At 39.6% G+C, this 21,571-nt stretch overlaps 1 protein-coding gene and 1 long non-coding RNA gene across 9 annotated transcripts in view; one reads left to right on the top strand and one right to left on the bottom strand.

The window, feature by feature from the left end:
• The window catches only part of FBXW7 (F-box and WD repeat domain containing 7), a 186,164-nt gene extending 173,127 nt beyond the window's left edge, over positions 1-13,037 (top strand). For all 3 annotated transcript variants that reach the window (XM_075751694.1, XM_075751696.1, XM_075751695.1), the window contains 5 exons: positions 1,175-1,288; positions 4,097-4,278; positions 5,339-5,564; positions 9,765-9,975; positions 11,001-13,037. In XM_075751694.1, the coding sequence (XP_075607809.1) occupies positions 1,175-1,288; positions 4,097-4,278; positions 5,339-5,564; positions 9,765-9,975; positions 11,001-11,269 (1,002 nt within the window). In that variant the 3' untranslated portion in view covers positions 11,270-13,037. The remainder of the gene's footprint in view (positions 1-1,174; positions 1,289-4,096; positions 4,279-5,338; positions 5,565-9,764; positions 9,976-11,000) is intronic.
• Positions 5,558-21,571, bottom strand: part of LOC142601718 (uncharacterized) — a 188,460-nt gene continuing 172,446 nt past the window's right edge. For 3 of the 6 annotated variants that reach the window (XR_012835290.1, XR_012835292.1, XR_012835291.1), the window contains exons 4-8: positions 11,062-13,711; positions 9,754-9,934; positions 8,022-8,131; positions 7,461-7,561; positions 5,558-6,390 (exon numbers count right to left, since the gene is read on the bottom strand). This is a non-coding gene — a long non-coding RNA (uncharacterized LOC142601718). Of the gene's footprint in view, positions 6,391-7,460; positions 7,562-8,021; positions 8,132-8,197; positions 8,302-9,753; positions 9,935-11,061; positions 13,712-17,614; positions 17,926-21,571 lie in introns of all 6 variants that reach the window. The other 3 variants (XR_012835293.1, XR_012835294.1, XR_012835295.1) reach the window with 3 other exon arrangements.

Here is a 21,571-nt window from a genome sequence, read left to right as displayed (position 1 = left end):
ATTTTTTTTTTTTTAAATATTAAAATTCTCTAATGACATTGATACTATCATTACATCTTTTCCAATATAAAGATAGGAAGCAATGCCTCAAACCTTTTGTAAAATAAAATAGTAACTGTCTAATCAAACCTGGTATTGAACAAGCAGTCAGAAACATGAAGAAAAAACATATTCAAGGCCTTTTAAGGTTTTATGGCAATTTGCCTGTTTTCTTGATTACTGTACAACAAAATAATAAAAATAAGAACAAAAAAATTCCGATGGAAAACCTATGGCTATATCCTGCTGTTTATTTGGCTGTAACTTATGTACATCTCTGGCAACAGCTCTGTATTTCTTGCCTTGATAGGCCACATCAACTTATCTTGGAATGATTATTAAAATTACAGCCTCGGGCATTATCCAAATGCCCATTTCATTTTGATGAACATCTTGAAAAGTGTTCAGATGTCTTAAAAAAAAAAAAATTCCTCATCCTATGTATTCTGATACAGAGTTTTTTGCTGTATTGCAGTAAAATATATTGAATTGCAGTTTTTCCCAAATCAAGCACTGAAAATCCCAGTTCTCTAAAGCAACATTCCAATCCACCTTTCCAGCACATTAAATTATTGCTTTTGTTTGTGTTTAATTGAGTTAACGGTTTCCTAGTTTTTTGAATTTGGTGCTGCCCAGCATTTAATAGATGACAATGCTTGGCTGGTAAGGGGGAAAAAAAAAAATTACATACAGTCAGCCTTGACCACCGAAATACAAATAGGCAGCAAATAATACAACCCCAGCCTTTTTGTTCAAGATGGAAACAATTCTTAAAAGGTAACAGTCACTCAACTGAAAAAGAGAGGGAATAACTGCGGAGGAATCGAGCAGTCCAGTTACTAATTCAACCTACTTTTATTAGTGATTTTTTCCTGGTACTTTTAGGAGGCTGACAATAACTGTAGTATGCCTGCTAAGCAATGCAGTATCGCTCCATGGAAGAAGGAAAATACCTTCTTTGGTCCCAGCTGGCGGTAAATTAGACTTGACACACGGGATTAAGGGGCCTTATTATTACTGAAGCAACTCTAGCATTTTATAATTTATGAATCAGAAGAGCACTTTGTTTCTCCTGCTTCTCTCTAATCTCTTGTGTTAAATTGTGACTGTATGTTTCCTTGTCCTTTATTGTCAGGTGCTCAAAGGCCATGATGACCACGTGATCACATGCCTGCAGTTCTGTGGGAACCGAATAGTGAGCGGCTCTGATGACAACACGCTGAAAGTGTGGTCAGCGGTTACAGGCAAGGTAAGTCGGTTATTTTGCCAAATTCCTTAGGAAATGAGTGACAGGTAGAGCACTGGGATGTCAAAAATGCTGCTGTGCCATCAGACTGCACCACAGAGTGGTCTTCAGTGCCGTCTGGTGCAAGAACTGGAAAAAGTGCCGGTAACCATTTGAGTCATCCTTTCCTGTGCAGAAACTAGTCCTGTTCAAAAAAGTCACCTTGATGGGAAATTGCAACGCTGCTCCTGTTACCATTGGCATAGATCCTTGTTCTCTTGGCAATTCTGCTATTCCTGTGGAGGCGTTTGTGACATGGAGACTAAAGAATTTGGACGGATATGTTATCTTCCTTTAAAGCTTACTTTAGCTTGCTTTTATCTCTCTGGATCTCCCTTTCTCACTTGTATTCTAGCATTCTTTCTGTTGTTTTCAAGTTACTGAAATGGGGTGTTCATTGTACTGGCTCTGATTTACAATACAGTTTGTGGTTTTTTTCCTATGCTACTATATTGCTGAGCCACCACCAAAAAAAAAAAAAAGTAACTTGCTTTAGGTTTAAATATTTCCTATTAAATTAGATCCAGCTCAGGCAGGAATTTAATAAGCTTCAATAATTTAATTTTGGCTTAGAGAAGCAAAACAATATGTGCAATCAAAAAGACAGTACTGAACATTTCACTCACATTAGAACATCACAGCTACTCAGCGCACAGAGTTTTTTGTTTGAAGGTGACTGACTGACCATGCTCCAAGGATACAGAAAAGGCCTCAGGAAACTACATTTTCCTTCTAGACTAGTATTGTGTGCCCTTACCTTTGTTTAATGATAGGTGAACAACAGGACAGCTATCGAGGGTAACATGTTTAAGATGTAAAAGGTTTGCAGCAAAATGTTCCTTTAAATACATAAAATTGATTATAGTAGCACGATTTAACAATTCGGGTTCAGTAATTTTTTGAAAGTAATTACAAATCCTAGTGTAACTATTTACCCTGAACCTTTAAGACAGCCAAAAATTATAAGAGTGCTGTATCAGCCCTCATGCTTACTGGTGCTGAAGAATTAATAAAATAAAAAGACCCTAAAGGTTGGTTTGTGCAAATGAACATGACTGAATAATCCCCTTGACAGATGTAAAGCCCAAAATAAGGATTCTGTGTTCTTACTGCTTTAGAAGGATGATGTCTTAAAATATGAGCAAATCATTTGAAATTTTTTTTAAAAAAAAAAAAGGGAACTGTAAAAGTGAATAACAGCTATGAACTGAAAAAGATGGATTTGATAGCAGTGAATTAAGCTAGGAGCCAGGAATTGCAGAAGACTGGTAAAAAATGGTAAAGAACAGGAAATCTATGTACAGAAAAAAATCGTGGCATTTTCATTTAGAAAGAACAGGATATTAACAACAGAAATTAGTATAATATCACTGATGCAGAAAAAATACTTATTTTGGGAGAAAATTCATGTGATGGAAATACAACGTGTAGCAAGGATAGAACACTTCATTTCAGCAGAAACTCACATGGATGCTAAACAACAGCTACCAAAGTTACGTTTTTTCGTGTTACACTTGATCCAGATAATCTGTATTTGATGATTTTTTTCTAAAGTAACCTGTGGGGTAAAATAGGTGTTTTTTTCAAAAGGTATGAGCCCAAGGAGATGATCCAAAGCATGGCCAGTACACTAAAACATGTCAGTCTTTAAATGGAGTAAACTGAAAGACTGGGTGTTTAGGATACATTATCTCAGATACAAAATACTGGACTACGTCAAGAGTCAACTGACAGTTAAGGGAAGGCCACAGCAATTAATGCCACTTAGCATTAGATTACTGAGAGATCATCAATCTGTCTTGACCTCTTTTCTCATGCGGTTACAGGTTTGACTGATAAAAATAATAATGCAGAAATAGATGGCTGCATGCACTGCAAGACTGTATCCCCATGACACGATTGAAGAAAATAGAGCAATGCAAAAATCAACATGGCACATATTTAAATGGGTTAGAAAGTGGGTAATTATGGAGATCATGTTGTTAATGTAAATGCAGAATCTTCATGGAGTATCTTTCTAGAGGGGTCTTGCAAGGATCTCTTCTTGGCTGTGCTAATTAGCCTGGTGAGAAAGCACGTATAGTCGTTACTTGTAAGGAATACAGGCTGAGAGACGGAGACAAGTCATTGTTCCAGAGTGACAGAGCCTTTATAGGAGTAGGTGTGAGCAAACACTGTCTCTGCGTGGTGAGAAATCATGTCTTACATTTGGGATCAAAGGCGGCAGGCTCTGCTTATGTAGTGTGGGATTCTCTCCTGGGCAACAATAAACTCTGAAAAAGGTTTGAAACGTGATTTTGCAGTATCAACGCTGTAGCTGTGGCTCACAGACTGCAGTGTTTCTTGGATAAACAAACAGAAAAGTAAAATAACAGTATATGGTCTATAGATTGGTGGTAAAACTACTAAGTGAATGCTCTTCTCTCCAGTTCCAACACTCATGCTTCAAAAAGCTATTGGAAAACCTGCAGTGACTCAGAAAAATGCCAGGAAAATGACTCAAGGCTGCAAAACATGCCCTATATTGAGAAATTTGGAGAGACAGTTTAGTTTATGAAGGCGAAGATGATAGGGAAAAATCCTTAAAGTACTGACAATGGAGAGAGAAATTTGACGAGTATTTTCTAAAAGGTGGGATTTTTTAGTTCAATCACAAAGCAGTCTCCAGGGGTCTTTCTGGCTGAGAGACTACTGTTAGCTCCTAGATTACTTTTTCTTAAGTTTCAGTTCAGCTCTGTCAAAAGGGTAACTAAGCAAAAAACTTCTTTTCAGTGTTTGAGAACACTGGTTGGGCACACAGGCGGAGTCTGGTCATCACAGATGAGGGACAATATCATCATCAGTGGATCTACAGACCGAACGTTGAAAGTCTGGAACGCTGAGACTGGAGAATGCATACACACCTTGTACGGACACACCTCCACCGTGCGTTGCATGCATCTCTATGAGAAAAGGTATGGCTTTGTCCAAGAGCTACAGCCACGGGTTGGCTTGTGACATACACTTGTATTCACAGAAAATGCCTGTTCAACTTGGGTATCTCATCCAACATTGAGTGAAATACAAACCAGGCGAAGCATTCACTCTAAGCTACATAAATCAACACAAGGGAAGAGATGCGTAATAGCAGCAAAAGCATAAGCATACCAATTAAAGAACAGAAAATTGAGTCATGTACTTTATAAAGTCACATTCTATGTTATTTCAAAACTAATTCTTTGTTAAGTTTTTAAGGCTGTGATCCAGCCTCCCACACTCAGAATAATTTTTCCTTTTTGTCAATGCTACAAACTTATTCATTTTACAGAATGACTTTTTAAGTATTGTCACTGCAGTATTTGATTAAAATGTTAACTGATTATATCATAATTTCTGCAATAGTAAACCATGTCTTGATTCAACGAGCATTGGCAAAGCTCTTTTACTTGGCTGTGGTATGGAGCTGGTGCCAGAGTGCCTGTTGGTTGCATTTCTTCTTTTTTGAAGGTTTATGGGGTTTTTCTTTATCAATTCCACCAATATTAATTCCTTCTCACTTCTGTTTTTGCCTAAAAAAGCTTTTAAAAGTATAAACTGAAAAAAGTCAAGCAGAATAACCGTTACTTTACTAAAACTTCTAAAGATCATCTTTGCTTAATTGCGATAATTAGTTAACTCAGTCATTAAAAACAGAACGCTCATAGCACTGGCTTGAGCTCAGCATGTTCATAAGCTTTCATAGATAGATACAACCGTCCACATAATTTCTCATGGCATTGTTTTGCTGTTCAGGAATGAAGTGCCTTTTACATACTGATCGCTAATTATATCAGATAGACGGATCCTGAGGAGGTGACTAGAGCAAGGAAGAAAAACACTCAAGTCATTTGCGACCCTAAGAAAATGTCATGCCAAACCAGATCTTTGCTATCAAATGTCCCAAATTAAAACTCAACTAATTTATACCCCAGCCTAATTGTTCCAATACTTTTATGTCCAATGCTAAGTACAGGACGGGTTTTCTTGTTCCTCCAGAGTGGTCAGCGGTTCTCGAGATGCTACACTGAGAGTTTGGGACATAGAGACGGGCCAGTGTTTACACGTTCTGATGGGCCACGTAGCTGCGGTTCGGTGTGTTCAATACGATGGCAGAAGGGTTGTAAGTGGTGCATATGATTTTATGGTCAAAGTGTGGGATCCGGAGACAGAGACCTGTCTGCACACACTGCAAGGGCATACTAACAGAGTCTACTCGTTACAGGTATGTGATCTTCATCTGCTGCTTTAGTTTCCTTAGGTAGCATTTAAAGTTGGCTTATTTCACCTTGTTTATTAAATTGTGGGTACCTACTCCAAAATTATACAGACCACAAGAATATAGAGGCATCTGTGATATTTCCCCTCTTTCATTTTTTTTGTTACACTAGTTATATGTTGTCTTAATTTAGAGACCTTTTTTTTAAAGCCCCCAGTACAGTAAAGCCCAAATCTCTGTACCAGCAAGTTAAATAGTTTTCTGGGTTGTTGGGGTTTTTTTGAAATCATGCATGTATTTTGGAGCTATGGTTTTGGTTTCCCCCAAGAAATTCTAATGTTACTATTTTAAATAAATCAGATTATATATTAATTTAAAATCCACTAAAAAAACCTACTGGATTAATGTTCTGAATTATGCAGAACTGTTTATCCATGTTTTGTAGTCCCACCTTCCAACTGTAATTCACAGTAAGGCTGAACCTAAAATTTTAATGCCCCAGCGTAAATCTCCAGCCTTCTACTACTACTTCTTCTCTGAGCAGAGGCCAGATATACAACTGTGAGGCTTTGTCAACAGAGACCTGTTACTGTAGATGCAGGTTATTGTGGTACCGCTCTCTGGTGTGGCTCTAGTGCCCGCCAGTCACCTGACTGCTCATCAGAGCTGTGCTGGCAAAGATAGACACAGACTCCATGTAGACTCTTCTTACCTTTACCAACTCAAAAGATCATCTTGTTCATTCATAGAGTCAAAGCATCACTTCCAGGCGTTGAACGGCGAAAGAAATTAATTTCATGCTTGTGCCTGTTCTCACCACAATCTGGCAGGACTTGAAAAAGAAATTAACAAAGACAGTTCAGATGGGGAAATTGCATTCAGCATGCAACTACTCTGGTTTGTGGCTCAGAAAGCGAAACTCAGTGCTAGAGACATTTTTCTTAAATGCTTCATCATAAGGTATCTCTCCCCATAATAGACTAAATCTGAACAAAATACCTAATCGGTTTCCTTTCCCAAAATATGTAGTGCAATTTATCAGAAATCTCCAGCTTTTCTCTTACATTCATATGCTGAGGAGGATTCTCTAGGCAAGGAGCAAAACAAGTTAAAAATGCCGTACTGCCTACCTATCTCTTAAAAACATTCTGAAGGTTGTATTTCATCTAGGGCAGTTTGGGAACAGTATATGTTATTCTCCCTTATCTTCACAGGTGGCTCTTGTTTTGGCCTATGAATATTCATGACTTGCTCTGATACTGTAGTAATAATGGATCAAATAATTGGGTTATGTTACACACACTGATACTATTTACACCCTGTAAATGGAACTTGGTATTCTAAAACATTTCTGGGAGGCAGGAGGCTACAGGTGCTTGCAGTTTTAGGAGAGAAAGGTTCTTTAAAAGTGCATGGTGAGCTCCTGCCCTTTGACCTGAGATAGCCCCAAATGGCAGAACTCCCTGAAGAGAATAAACAGGCTGAATAACCCTCCTGTCGTCCCTGTCCCATGGCAGGTTCTATTATACCTCAGTATTTCTCTATTTGTAGCCCCCCTCACGTTTTCCAGAGATCCTTATGCAGCAGCTGAAGACTACTGACCACATTGTGTTTTCTTAAAATTTCTTAGCTGCTTTTGAAGTAATCCACGGATTCTCAGGGTTCATGGATACAGCTCCACCACTGTTCCAAACCACTGTCTGTTTGACTGTAGTAATATCAGAGTAGATTTTTCTTGATGCCCAGCCTTAAAGCTCTCTTTCTGAATACCTTATGTACATGGAATGCAATTAATTTGCAGGAAAGAACTCAAAATCTGTTACATCAATCTGGTTTAGTTCTGTTCAGGAAAGAAAAACATTCTGTAGTGTTTCCACCCAACAAGTCTGCTGGGCTACTTACCACTCCTCATCCTTTTATCTGTACTCAAAATGCATCCTCTTCTGAAAGCAGGGTGCCCAAAACAGGATGCAAAATTCCAGTCAAAGTTTTGTCAATGCTTACTAGAAATGAAAAGTTATTTTACGTGTGCAGTAGATAACCAGTCTGTATGTGCCAGTCACTATCTTCATTCTTTTGGACCAAGACGCCATGCTCAACCATGTTTGATTAGAGAGCTCTATGATGTTAGTTTTCTACAGGTTTTATAAAAAGCAGCAGTCTCAGATAGTTGAGTTCCCTTAATTGGGTTCGTTCTTCACCATTGTTAGATACCGGTCAGCCCACATGGACGAGTAGTGTCAGATTGCCCGAGCTGTGACAAAGACTCCTGCCCAGCCTTCATTCTCCCAGGCTGCAGCTGTACCTCCATTCATTCCCGGCCAAGCTCAGATCTTCACAATTTTCTCTTGACTTTTACGCTCTTTGCTTTGGGTTAGTTCTACTATTTCAAATGTCACCCAAACCCTAATGAAAATACTAAATGCCAGACGCCCCGCCCCTGCGGAACTCTCTGATACTTACAACCCTGCTGTGAACAAAGTTCTGAACAGGATAGTATCCTTGCGTCCAAGTTGCCTCCCTCTTTGTGAAAACGCAACTAAGACACTTGCTGTTTCACATGGCTTTTTACTCTGTCACAGAAAAAAAATTGTACCAGTTAAGATCATTTTCCCACAAATCTGTTTGCTGCTACTTACCGCATTGCTAAGGGCTTACAACCAGATTGATTATTTGTTCGTTCCTTCTGGAAATTGAAGGTAGGCTGACCAATCCATAATTCACCATCTCCCCTCATCATCTCCTTCAATAAAGAAAGGAATTGTATTTGCCATCTGAAACCTTGTCTGTCTTCCATGGGTTCTCACAGATAGCAGCAGATGTCTCCGAGATTGTCATAAAACAACTTGCCTTATGTGGTTTTTTTTTTCCTCTGTTCTAGCAAAAGTTTGTGCTTGGTTGTCAGTGGTGTTAGTGCTGTGAGCCTACACTCAGATGGCTGAGGACTGAAGCAAAACAAAGTTAAATAGCTGCCCTCACTTGGTGGTTCCTTCCCACTGAGCATAAATGAGGGGTTTTTATTTTGGCCTTCCTCTTGTCTAGTTTTTCTTGGTTTGGGTTTTTTGGGGGGTTTTTTTTGGTTGTTTTTTTATTACAGAATAGTGTTTTATCATCCTTAATGGCTCTTGCTAGTTTTGTCGTCTTTTGTGCCCTGCCTTTCTGATTTTGCCCCAGTGTGCTCTTTTAAACACATCTATTGATCTAGTTTCTACTTTTTGTACAATTCCTTGTGCTTTAGCCAACTGGGTCTTGGTAATTTACTACACTTCCTATCTTTCCTTCACACAAGGATAGTTTGTGTCTTTAAGAAAGTGCCAACTCTCCTGAACTCTTCTTCCCCTCAGAGAATAGATATATAAAAACCTCACAGGAAGGAAGTCTCAATTTATTGAAGTACTCCTCCTTGAAGCCCACTGGTTTTATTCTACTGCTCTTTCCCTTTTTTGAGAATTCTGGACTCTTGTGTCATTGTCACTATCACTCAAGTTACTTTCCACCTTTATATTCTGTCCATGTTCAGTCCTCTTGGTCAGTAGCATCTCATCTCTCAGCTGATTTCTCTACATGGTCACATTCTACATATTTTTATTTTATATATAATACATGCTCAGAAAAATCGAAGAATTTGGACATCCATGTTATCCTGTATGCCTTTCCCTACAATGACTAGGAAGTTAAAGTTCCTTACTGTACACAATTATGATTATAAAATGGCTAAACCCAGCATTTTTCAATTACATTCCTTCCATTTTCCTATGTTTTGGCTTTGCGTAGATGATTCTGGATTAATGTTGTTGCCCTTCTCCAGCTTAAAGACCCTCTGACTTGTGAAAAGCAGGTTTGGCATGTTAACATCTTTATCAGGAAAACGACATTCCCTTAGTGTTGCACGCTGCAGTAGAGTCAGGATTCATTCGGTTGTGTTCAAAGGAGTTGTATTACCTGTAAAAGTCCGGTGGTTCAGAGTCTTTCTCCTCAGACCGTGTACCTCATAGCCCGTGTCTACAACAGGAATTGCACTGACCATGAATCACCTGCTCTGGTGTCAAACGTGGCCATCTCTACTTAGACTGAATTCTTACTTTGTAATGCAGTTTCCGACTATATATATGGTATCTAATGTTGCATTTAGTGAATGAAATGCTTAACAGCCTTCTTCGTAAGATCCTAATATAATTGTTTGTAATAGATTTACCTTTCTCGTAGTTTGATGGTATCCATGTGGTGAGTGGATCTCTTGACACTTCCATCCGAGTTTGGGATGTGGAGACGGGCAACTGCATTCACACGCTAACAGGCCACCAGTCCCTCACAAGTGGAATGGAACTCAAGGACAACATACTCGTGTCTGGGAATGCCGATTCTACAGTCAAAATCTGGGACATTAAAACAGGACAATGTTTACAGACATTGCAAGGTGAGCTTAAACTACCTGCATGTAAATCAAGCTGCCTGCAGTAATCCATGCTGCAGATTCTATATTAAAAAACACTTTAAAATAATTACATAAAAAAGAAAGAAGCAAGGACCACTTACAACTTAAATATTTTTCTGATGACAGCTGTATGATCTTTGTCTGAATTAGAAGAACAAAATGTATTTAGTCTAATCTATTCAAATCACTTGCCTATTATGAAAGGCAGATGGTCTGGACTGATAGCAATTTGCTACGGGTATATTAGCCTAATAAGCCACAGAAATATGTAGGAAATGACATCTCAAAACAGTCACTCAACGTATTTATTTAAGGGTCACTTGGATGTTTCAAAGCCTACTGATTAATTGGATCGGGAGGCAAAGTACACTGTCTGTTGCAATAAATCAAGAGAAATGAGTGGAAGACGTTTCCTTTTTTTCAGGAAGAAGAAAGGTTTTTGTTTCCATTTTGACAGTTGCCACTCGGGCATCATGCACACAAACACATTGTTCTGTTTCCCCCCACAAAAAAGGTCTTACGTCATTCCCATATAGCATATGCAGCATTGCTGGCTGGAGCAGAAAGTTAAATTTCCCTGTAAAGCAGACTGTGCTGTTTTAACAGTATGTATTTATACATCAGTATAGAACTGTCAATATTTACAGATAATCTCATAGTAACACTTCCAAGGGACTTGGGGACGAGCACTTACAGCAGTCACCTCATTCTGGATGGTTAAGTTCGTTTTCATGAGCGTCCAAAGTGCACATTTGCCCTGCTGTTTGCATACGACACGACGCAATCAGTGTAACAAAGAAGGAAATATCGGGGGATTTTTCTATACCTGCATTCACTTTTTGAAAGCGTGGCAAGACTCTTGTACCTTTTAATGCACAAAAACTGAGTTAACGCATCTGATAGATAGAAACAGCTGTATGCAAATAGCTAGATATGTATTTTATACCCAGTGCTGTCTGACATTGCTTTCTAATTACAAATAAAAATGTTTTGGTTTACTGTTACAGGTCCCAACAAGCATCAGAGTGCTGTGACCTGTTTACAGTTCAACAAGAACTTTGTAATTACCAGCTCAGATGATGGGACTGTAAAACTTTGGGACTTGAAAACGGGTGAATTTATCCGAAATCTAGTCACATTGGAGAGCGGGGGAAGCGGAGGCGTCGTGTGGCGGATCAGAGCTTCTAACACAAAGCTAGTGTGTGCAGTTGGGAGCCGCAACGGGACTGAGGAAACAAAGCTGCTGGTGTTGGACTTTGACGTGGATATGAAGTGAAGGGCAGAAAGATGAATTTGTCCAAACGTGTAGACGATGTTCTCCTTTCCCTCCCCCTGAAAAAAAAAGAAAAAAGAAAAAAAAGAAAAAGGAAAAAAAATCCCTTGTCCTTGGTGGTGCAGGATGTTGGCTTGGGGCAACAGATCCTAAAGACCTACAGACTATGAAGGAGAAGACAAAAGATGACAAACTATAACTGACAAGAGAGGCATTTGCTGTCTCGTCACATAAAAAGGCTACACTTTTGACCGGGGCAGCTTTGCAAAAATACGACTTTTGAAATGAAACCAGGTGCAATTATTTCTTTACTTTCCTCCAACTGCTCCTTGAGTAATTTGGAGGTGAAAAAAAAAAATTCTTAACAGTTCTTGTTAACAGATTATTTTACCACAAAGATCTTGAAAGAAGCTGCACAGGCAAGCCTGCTCGTGCACCCCTGGGCCACCCTGGGTCCCAGCAGCCCCTCCGAGCAACGTGCTCTCCCCTCAGCCCCACTTGGAGCAGGGGGTTGGACCGGATGACCTCCAGAGGTCCCTTCCAACCTCTACGAGCAGTCACTGGTTGACTTTCAAAAACTAGAGAGCATCTGCAATGAAAAAAAACAAAGAGTCCATTCCTGGTGTGGAAAAGCTAAAATATTACTGTGAATTGTTTTGTACAGTTTTATCAGAGCTTTTTCTTTTTTTTCTTTTATTCCTTTTTTTTTGCCAACCATTGCCAATGTCAATCACAGTATTAGCCTCTGTTTGATCTATTTACTGTTGCTTCCATCTACACTCTTCAACGCATAAGTTGCTCTGAGGTGGCAAGTTGTCCTGGGTTTTGAGAGTCCTCTGATGGATTTAATTCGCAATGCTGGTGCTAGAAGTAGGTCTTCAATTATGGGATTGTTGTCCCACCCCTGTACTGTATTCCCAGTGGCCAAACTTATTTATGCTGCTAAATGAAAGAAAGAAAAGCAAATTATTTTTTTTTATTTTTTTTTCTGCTGTGACGTTTTAGTCCCAGACTGAATTCCAAATTTGCTCTAGTTTGGTTACAGAAAAAGACTTTTTGCCACTGAAACTTGAGCCAACTGTGCCTCTAAGAGGCTGAGAGTGGAAGAGTTTCAGACAATTAAGAGTGAAGTTTGCCTGCAAATAAAGAATTGAGTGTGTGTGCAAAGCTTATTTTCTTTTTTCTGGGCAAAAATTAAAACACATTCCTTAGAACAAAGCTATTGCAGCCTGTTCTGTGGGGAAATTTTTCTTTGTGAGGGCTGTGGTGAATGGAATGAACATACATTAAAAAAAACTGACAAAATTTTTAAAAAATATTATAAAATACAAAAATGAAAATAAAGTTGCTGGTCAGTCTTAGTGTTTTACAGTATTTGAGAAAAATACACAGCTGTTACAGTTATTGCTGGGAGGAACTGACAGAGCAAAAACTTAAGTTTTTGTAAAGATGTCACATGCAAACAAAATGAGAAATGAAAGAGTCAAATGGTTTGCCTCATTCTCCAAGAGCCACAACTCAAGCTGAACTGTGAAAGTGGTTTAACACTGTATCCTAGGCGATCTTTTTTCCTCCCCCTCCCCCCTTTTTTTTTGTTTTATTTATAGTCTGATTTAAAACAATCAGATTCCAGTTGGTTAATTTTAGTTATGTAACAACCTGACATGATGGAAGAAAACAACCTTTAAAGGGATTGTGTCTATGGTTTGATTCACTTAGAAATTTTATTTTCTTATAACTTAAGTGCAATAAAATGTGTTTTTTCATGTTAGTATGTCTTTCTTTTTTTTCTAGATGTTAATTTCATATCATATGTCCTCTGAAGTCCAAAGCAGGTCAAGTTGCTCAGCTTACTGGTAGATGCTAAAATATGTCGCAGGACTTTTTATGTAACCCTTCCACAAACAGGTGCGCGAGTGTCCTTTCCTTCGGTTCCCGTATAGGATTTGTCACATGGGCTGCGGCAAACACGTGGGAAAGCCATTAGCTTCCTATCACTGAGACCGTGTCAGGATTTGACTCCGGAGGGAGTTAGCTATAAAAAGCTGCTCAAGTACGTAAAACTTCTTCCGACAGCATCTTGTTACTGCGTCTTAACTGGAAACTTGATGTTTATGATTTATGTATTTCAATCAATTGATTGCAGTCTGACGGCAGAGAATAAATCCATAAATACAACTAAAACCAAAGTTAGGATTGTAGGAGACCTTGAAATGAAGCTTCTAAAGAAGAAGAAAACCCCCACGTTGTTCCAGATCAGTCCAACAGCAGTTTTATCAGTGCCCTCAAACCAAGGTAAGTCATCAGCTGTCTCAGAAACTTCCCGCTTGAGTGTCAGTTTCTCTCTGAAATCTCTCTGACCACAATCGTTGGTTTCTTCTGTGTAAGACTCTTCTGTCAGGGCATAGAATTTACTTGTTCATGACAGTTTTTCCCTGTAGAAAACTGTCATTAAAGAAAACCAAAACATTAGAAGAGAAAATACAGGCAAGGCAAAGAAAAATGTTTATATACTTAAACATCTATGACTATGTGCTATTCAAATGTTCCAATCCCTACATTATATGCAGAACAAGCAACGCTGAAGGATCACACTTCCATCTGGCCTCTAGAGATTAAAAAGCCATGCAAAATGACTGAGCAGCTAGCTACAAATTGTAAAAATCTGTTTGTTGAGTTGGTGTTTAAGGGAAAAAAAATTGCAGCAAGCACTGACATAGAAAAGCTATGATCATCTCGGTATTTATGTAAAAACAATTAAAGAGTTAATCCTCTCCTAAAATGACAGTGAAAGATCGCCAGGGCTTCTCATTGTTCTGCTGAGAACACAGGCCAGGACTCTCAGCCCCCCGATGACGGAAAGTCAGTCAGTCTGAACTACTTGTGAGAGGGGACGGAAAGAGAAGGGTAAAAAGACGCATGTTTAATGCAGGGAACAGAGCAATAGCTTTTACGATTATGTAATTTTGTTCCATGATTTGTAGAAATTGCAACAAATTGTGTTCAAAGAGCAAAGGTGCTGGCCTGATGGTGCAGGAGAATGAGGGATTTCTGAGTAACGTTGCACTGGAGGGCAGAAAAACAAATCGGGTCAGAAGAGGGAAATGACAGAAGGGGAAGACTAACAAATCCGAATCAGTTCAAGCTATGTTTAAGTTCATTCTAAGCAGCCAATATGACCAGGAGGAAAACGTGCTTAACCAGAACTCAGTTTTCCAGTTGATAGTGTAGTTCCAACACTATCTTACATTCAAATTAATGCAGAATAACTTGAACCTGTTAAGCAAACCACATTTATAGTTTCCTTCATCACAGATTTAGGTTTAAAAAAAAATTGTGTTGGCTGAAAAGTCAAGATATGATAGACTGTCATAAAGTTAATTGTGTTAGCGCTCTAAAGACTTCTATTTCGTGAAAAGGCTGTTTAGGTTTGTAGGAGTTGATGTTGTTTACGAGACACCTGAACAACATAGCTCAATAAGCAGAAATTTGTTAATTGATTGAAGTAACAGCATTTAAAAAATGGGCCTGTAGTAAACACGTAAGAAACTGCTCAAGCAGTTTTTCTTTATGGTGTCCTTATTACCCCCTTTACGTTGATACACCGTAACGTAGTTCGCTTAGTATAGTCTTCAGCTTGGCAGCACATGCTCCAATTGAGACCTTTTAGGAAATATCTTCATTTTGTATAATTAGATTTTGAGTGTAGGGTGGGTGGAGTGGGATTTGGGGGTTTTGGGGGGTTTTTTTTGTTTTTTTTTAATAAAAACATTTAAGAATCCTAGTATAAGACTATAGCTGCTTTATGCTTTCAATATGCAGGTACTTCTTGAATCTAGCAGCTTACTCATTGTAGGCTATGTCAAAATACACAGACATAATTAGACTAGTGTTTCTGGCATCTTACTCTCTTGTTTTAATGCTGATTCCCTTTTTTCTTTTTTGTTTTAGCCCCAGAAAGAGCTTCCTCATTCGCTCCTGTATCTGAAACTAAGTCAATAACATTAAAAGATTTTTTTTTAAAAAAGTATTCTTAGTGGACCTTGATTTTTAGCTAACAGTAAGTCAGAACTAGTATTGCCACTTCCTCCCAGAGCCTGTTCCTATGGCCTCACATACCTATTTACTTATTCAAGAGATAAGACCAGAGGTTTAACAGCTGTGCTTACACCAATTTGTAGTTCAGGTCAGCAGCTCTCTGAGCAGAGCACAGGCCTTGGAGCCCACAAACAGGATTCCTTTGGGGTGTAACGGTATCTGGAGCAGCACTCCAGCCACTAGTGGAGCACGTGGGACCAAACCAGAGCTAGTCCAACACCTCAAAAGTACATTCGTGTGGACATTACATCATTGGGACCAGCAAATTGGCACAATAGCTCTGCTCCAACTGCACAGCACCAATTGCTTCAACAAACCCTCTCCCACAGCACCCCTGGCTCCTGATTGGTAATCAGCAACCAGCTCCCATCCAAACATCAGTAGCAGAAAAACAGAATCCACCTGATACCACCACAGAGTTTTTGCCAGAGGAAAAAAAAGTTTGGATGCCTTCAACTCTCTTTGAGCATGCGTATGGGGAGGTTTTTGGGGGGAGGTTTTTTTGATCAGCTTATGGAATCCAGTTTAAAAGAAATATAAATCTCTCATTATCAGTCTGGCCAAAATTTTCTACCAGCAAGTCAACATTGAATCATTCAGAAAAAGAAATTGTTAAATTCTGTAATTAGGCAAAAGTATTATAACAATAAAAAGAAAAACCTGCCAGTAATTACTTGAGTCACTCTGACCAAACAACTGTTAATTACTTCAAGGGTAATATCCAAACATACTGACCACTGAATCTTTCATAAAAGTGGGAATATTACTTTCTTTCCATCTCCTGCCATTTTATCTATAACCTTGATCCCTGACATGCAAAGATACACATGCTGTGTGAGGATGTTTAGTATTCTGTGATGATATATGATGTTTGTGATTATACATGAAGTATATGATCTATACGATACACACAAGGTTTTTCAGACTGCATCTAAAAACGGCATATACAATTTTTCAAACACCTCTTGAAGCATCAGTGCAGGTTTATAAATACAACAGATGTTTTAACATAGAAGCTGTTCCAGATCCCTTCTGAGATAGACAGTCTGACAAACTAGGCGTCACCAAAAAAGTCAGCAGGCAGTACGGGCTTTTGCTCCCTGTTCAGATTGCCAAATGGCCCAGCAGCTGTAGCGGTACTTCAGAGGAAAGAAGTGGTGCGTCGTGCTACCAGGAGCACCCACTGCCAAGAGGACATGCTGCAGCGCTCTGTGTGACTGCAGTTGCCTAAGAACCAATGGCTTTGTGCCCATGTATACTGCATTGCTCTAGACCAGGTGGGACATGAGTATCCCATAAAATCATAACTAAGCTAGGACAGGATCTTCCCCATTAACTAGAGATGGCAGAAATCATTAATCAGAGGATGCCACTCAGGAGCTTGATGGCACAGAACAACCCAGCAGTGCTTCTAAACTATACACTGTACAGAACATCCGAGATTTGGCCAAAGGCAGCCTCCAGTTCTCCTCCTTTGCCCTTGCCTCTGCCTTGCTTAGATCCAACTTCAACTACCTGGTCCCTACTCACAAGCTGATTTTGTCCAACCCTATGTTACACAAATAGTTTTGGTGAAGGATACACTAAGCTATTTGTTTTCTGCAGCTCTGTGCTGCTGGAGTCTACACTGTGCTTTCTGCACAGGGACAGCACAACCTCAGCCTAACACTGAATGCTCCAAGGCAGTACATGAAGATGAGAAGACATCATTCAGCCCAGAGTGAGAGACCATCATCAGTGTTGCTGAAATTATTTCCACTCAAAGTCTAGACTGAAAATAATATGCTTGACCTGGTGCAATTGGGTAAGTTTCAAGTTGATTTTGATTCCTTATTTTTTCAGACATAAAGCTTTTAATGCCCCAGACCTCACCGGGCTTGGGCTTCTATGTGCCTGCAAAACAGGTACATCCTAAGAAGCTTCACAGTTCAAGCAAAATTGTGAATCTTATTGCCTGGAAGCTGGGAGAGATCATGGTCTATGGACAGTGAATAAACATAGAAGGCCTACGTGAGCTGGATCAGAAATGACCTATGAAATTCAGAGAAAGGCAGGTGCAATGAATTTGGGGCTTTTTTCTGTCCAAAAAATCATCATTGTAAGTCCTACAATGGCTAGTGTGGAGTATTGCATCACCCACATCAACAAAGCATAGGGGTAAGCTTTCTTTATGAAGCCTTCAGTCTGGCTGCCCTGTAGTTGAGGATACGACCAACCATGTTAGTTCTGACTTGCATGAACTTCTCTTACCTAAGGCGGGTTGTTTGATGGGAAGATGAATGGAATGCCCCCGGACCTCTCCTTCTGTCTGGCTCCTCACGTCAGCCGGCCAGATGTCTGAGATGCAGGTTTCGCATGAGGGTGCTTACAGTGCGCTATTCGAGAGCGCTTTGTTCTTTTAATTTAAAACAGGAAACACGGAATGTAGAAGATCCAAAAACTTCAAAGGCAGTCTCCATTGCCAAAGGAGTTGCGTTTAAACTCAAGTTCATTCTCTAGGTTAAATATTCAAATCTGACAGTGCGGGAAGATGCTCACACCTTTGAGAGGATTGAAGATTTCTAAGGGATAGAGCGATTGGGATTAGTTGGCTGTAAATATCAATGTGGTAAACTGAGCAGTACACTGTTCCTAAATGGGAGTTTTATTTTGAGTGCCTCAGTTTGAAATGAATTTCTAATAATACCACAGCTTTGCAGATACACAAACAATATAAAACATGTTTCCTTTACCCTGACACACAGATCTGAGTACTACATTCCCCTCTCTTTTCAAACCGTCATTTGCTTTTAAGTTTCCTGATATATTTCAGTGCCGATTTTAAATTTTCACATTATAGTTTGGAAAAAGGAAGAATTCAAAACTGCAGGCTAGACAGGGCTCCAAAAATGTGCCTTCAGACAGTTTGCTACTACTTGTCTGCTTTGATGTTCCTCCTGTCAATTCTCAGTTGACAGGAATGAATGTTTCCAATTAACTAGCATACGCATTTTCCCAAACAAACAAGTTTTATAGAAACATGTTATGTTACTGTCCCCAGGGCAAAAGTTTCTTGATTTTTTTCTGTTTGTGTTTCTATTGCCTGTTTCGCAAATGCTTTAGGCATGCACCGGATGCCGTCGTTACCATTCTGCTGACTACTGCCATGCTGCACATACCCCATTTTATCCCAAACACCACAGTAACATGATGTTCCTTGTGCCCACCCTTCGGTCTCACAGGCATTTTTGCATTTCAACACCAGATAACTGGTGTGTGTGGATTCACCTGTTCACAGGCAGTCACTTACCAGCAGAACCAGCTCTTAAGACCTCACTGTTTATCACTGTGGCCGTATGGCAGAATAGGGACAACCCAGGGCAGAGGAGCAGTAAGATGGAGGAATGCACCTGTATATGGGATACCACTAATGTGGCCATCTGTTAGTATAACTACAGGAGATACGGCTCCACTAAGCCCACAGGTCTCCAATTTGAGTTGAAAAATTCAAGATTACAGCCTATATTTTTAAAGGCTCAAACTACATACTCATTTCTATACATACACATTCACATCTTGAAACACTTGTGGTTGTATATATTTTAAAAAAACCTTGACAACTACATAATCTTTCTGTTTTCCTCTATTTGCTTCCCTCATTTTCTCTTTTCTTTGACACTCACACTTCAGTTTCCTTATGTTTCACTTCCTCCTTTGTCTTGTTCCATGTTTTTCTTTTCATGTTTTACCATTCATGTCCCTATTTTTCACATTTTTTTCTCTACCCCATCTTTCCCTACTCCCAGACCTTCCCCTCTGCTTAAAACAGAGCCAGCTTCTCTCTCCTCCTTCACCCCAAGACCTGAGTTGGCAAGCTAGAGTCATTTTCACACCACTCAATAGATACAAGTTATACAAGAGATACATAAGACAGATGTGAAGCAAATACAGAGCACTCAGAAAAATTCATTTCTTTGTCGGCTTCAACACTGAAGATCTAATGTTTGTCTATCCACAGTCCACAAATGACTCAATGGTCCAACAGCCATCAGATCAGGCCCTCTAAGCACAGACTGGTTTACCACCAATTTCACAAACAACTGAGCAACAAGCACTGCCTAATTCAATACTCATCAAGCCTTCTCACTTTTTTCTGCCAAAAGATAGTATTTTCTTTACAAATCATATGGTTTTTTGCTCCTTAGGAAATCTAGTGTATAAAGGCAACTTTGAAAACATTCCTTATTATGAAACATGGGTGATACCTAAATCTGTGCAGAATTTGGAAGTTACTTTTGATGAAAATTCTTCCAACAGATTCACCTCTGGACAGAAACTATCATCCCAACAGAGGCCTGTTTCATAAAGCTATGCATAAATAAGAATTTCAGGCTGCAAATGAACCCATATTCCAAACTTAACAACAGGGGCTGATATTCCTTCCAGTACTACCAACACAGCACAGCTGGGACAGCACAGTCTGTCAGGGTATGTTAGGAATAATATATAAACCACGTCTAAAACAATCTAGTGTGCACTGCTCACTAATTCTTAATATGCAGTGACAGCGTAAGCAATAAAAGCTCCAGAGCCAGTGGATGATGTGACTGCATACCGAGTACGCTACCCTGGCACTGGTGAAATTTAACTGTTCTAGTGACACAATATATCCAACTGAAAAAAGCCAGGGACATCCAGCACTTCTCTGAGACTGGGCTTCTGCATAGTGTAAAACCAACCTAACTTAATTCAAAAGGATAAACAACTATTAAGAAGGACACAAACTGTGTCCAAAGGAACAAAGCCACAGATAAGACATCCTCATCTTTGCAGAACAAAAAGCAGTAAAAACAAACAAACAAAACCCACATAACAACAACAACCACCCAAACCAACAAAACTCAAACCCAAATCCCCACAGCTTTTATCTGCCTGTTTCGTTTCAGCTTAATGATACCGTTAACAATTACAGGCGATGTCCTCCCCTTGCAAATGCATTCCCATCCATACCCAGCCCAAGCTCTGTGTATTCTGTACTCACAGACTGTATGGCTGCATTTACTCAATGAGAAAGATAAATAGTATTTGCCTCACAGTTTTGTTTTTATTTTTGCTTGTTCTATTCAAGCATTTTGTTCTTGCTCCTGTTGTTTTACAAACAGAACAGCAGCTACTGTACTTCCCCACAGCCTGAACAGAGCTGACAATAGATGAGTGTTGCTGCTTATCCTTTCCAGGCTGAAGGATCATTGCATCAGGGAAAATAAGTTAGAATTAGAGAGAGGTTCAAAGTTCAAAAAGTAGGACACATGACTAGCACTGTATTTTGTATGCCTGAGGTAAAGAAGCCTTCCCCGCTGACAGCCGGACTAATACCCCATACAACTAACAGGAGCCACCACGTAGTGTACAAAGGCAGTTACACCTGACAGTAAAGGGAGCAACAGCTCTTCCACAGACATAAGGAGTGCACCAGAGAAGAAGAAAAAAAAAAAAGCACCAGCCTAATATCAGCATATTCTGATTTGCTCTTGGAAACTCCACAATACTCCCACTATGCAATCTGACTTAGCAGACAGCACAATGCAGACAAAACTGTTCTGATGGGAAGACAAGAGTTCCTTTAATCTTCTACTCTATAAACCAATTATACTCTATAATTAATACCTGAATCCAGTTATTTATGCCCACAAACTGGAGCTTAAATTTTCTGCATCATGGAAGCACCCTCTTCCCACACACCTGGCTAGCATGTGCACACACAGGCATCGGCCCTTCCCTCCAGGCTGGCCACAGCCACCGCACTCCCAACAGACCCTCTATAAACGGATATCTCTCTCTCTCTCCGTGGCGGTTCTATAAAAATGCAGAATATTGCCCATAAAGATTATTCTTCCTATCACTTTGGCTTTTGGTAAAAGCAATCCAAGTGAGACAAAAGACTGCTTCACAGGCCTGAGAATGAAAGAATAAATAGGTGATAAATAGGAAGAAGTTATCTCAGTCATTAAAGAAATGAAGTGACAGGAGTAATACCTCACACTAAGCCAAAGTTTACCTTGCCTATATTTTAGGACGCTTCCCCTGTGTCAAGGTAAGAGGTGCAGAGTCAACTGACTGTGAAGTGCAGGCACTATTTTTTCCTTCCAGGAGAGACGGCTACTTCAACCTGCCCTTCGAACAAAATGTAGAAAGCCTACTTTCAGTGTAACCCATCTCTCTGCCAGC

Source organism: Balearica regulorum, chromosome 4 (assembly GCF_011004875.1).
Source record: "Balearica regulorum gibbericeps isolate bBalReg1 chromosome 4, bBalReg1.pri, whole genome shotgun sequence".
In the NCBI taxonomy this organism is placed as follows: domain Eukaryota; kingdom Metazoa; phylum Chordata; class Aves; order Gruiformes; family Gruidae; genus Balearica; species Balearica regulorum.
The sequence above is the reverse complement of the archived record's forward strand: the minus strand, read 5'-3'. Positions and strand labels throughout refer to the sequence as shown.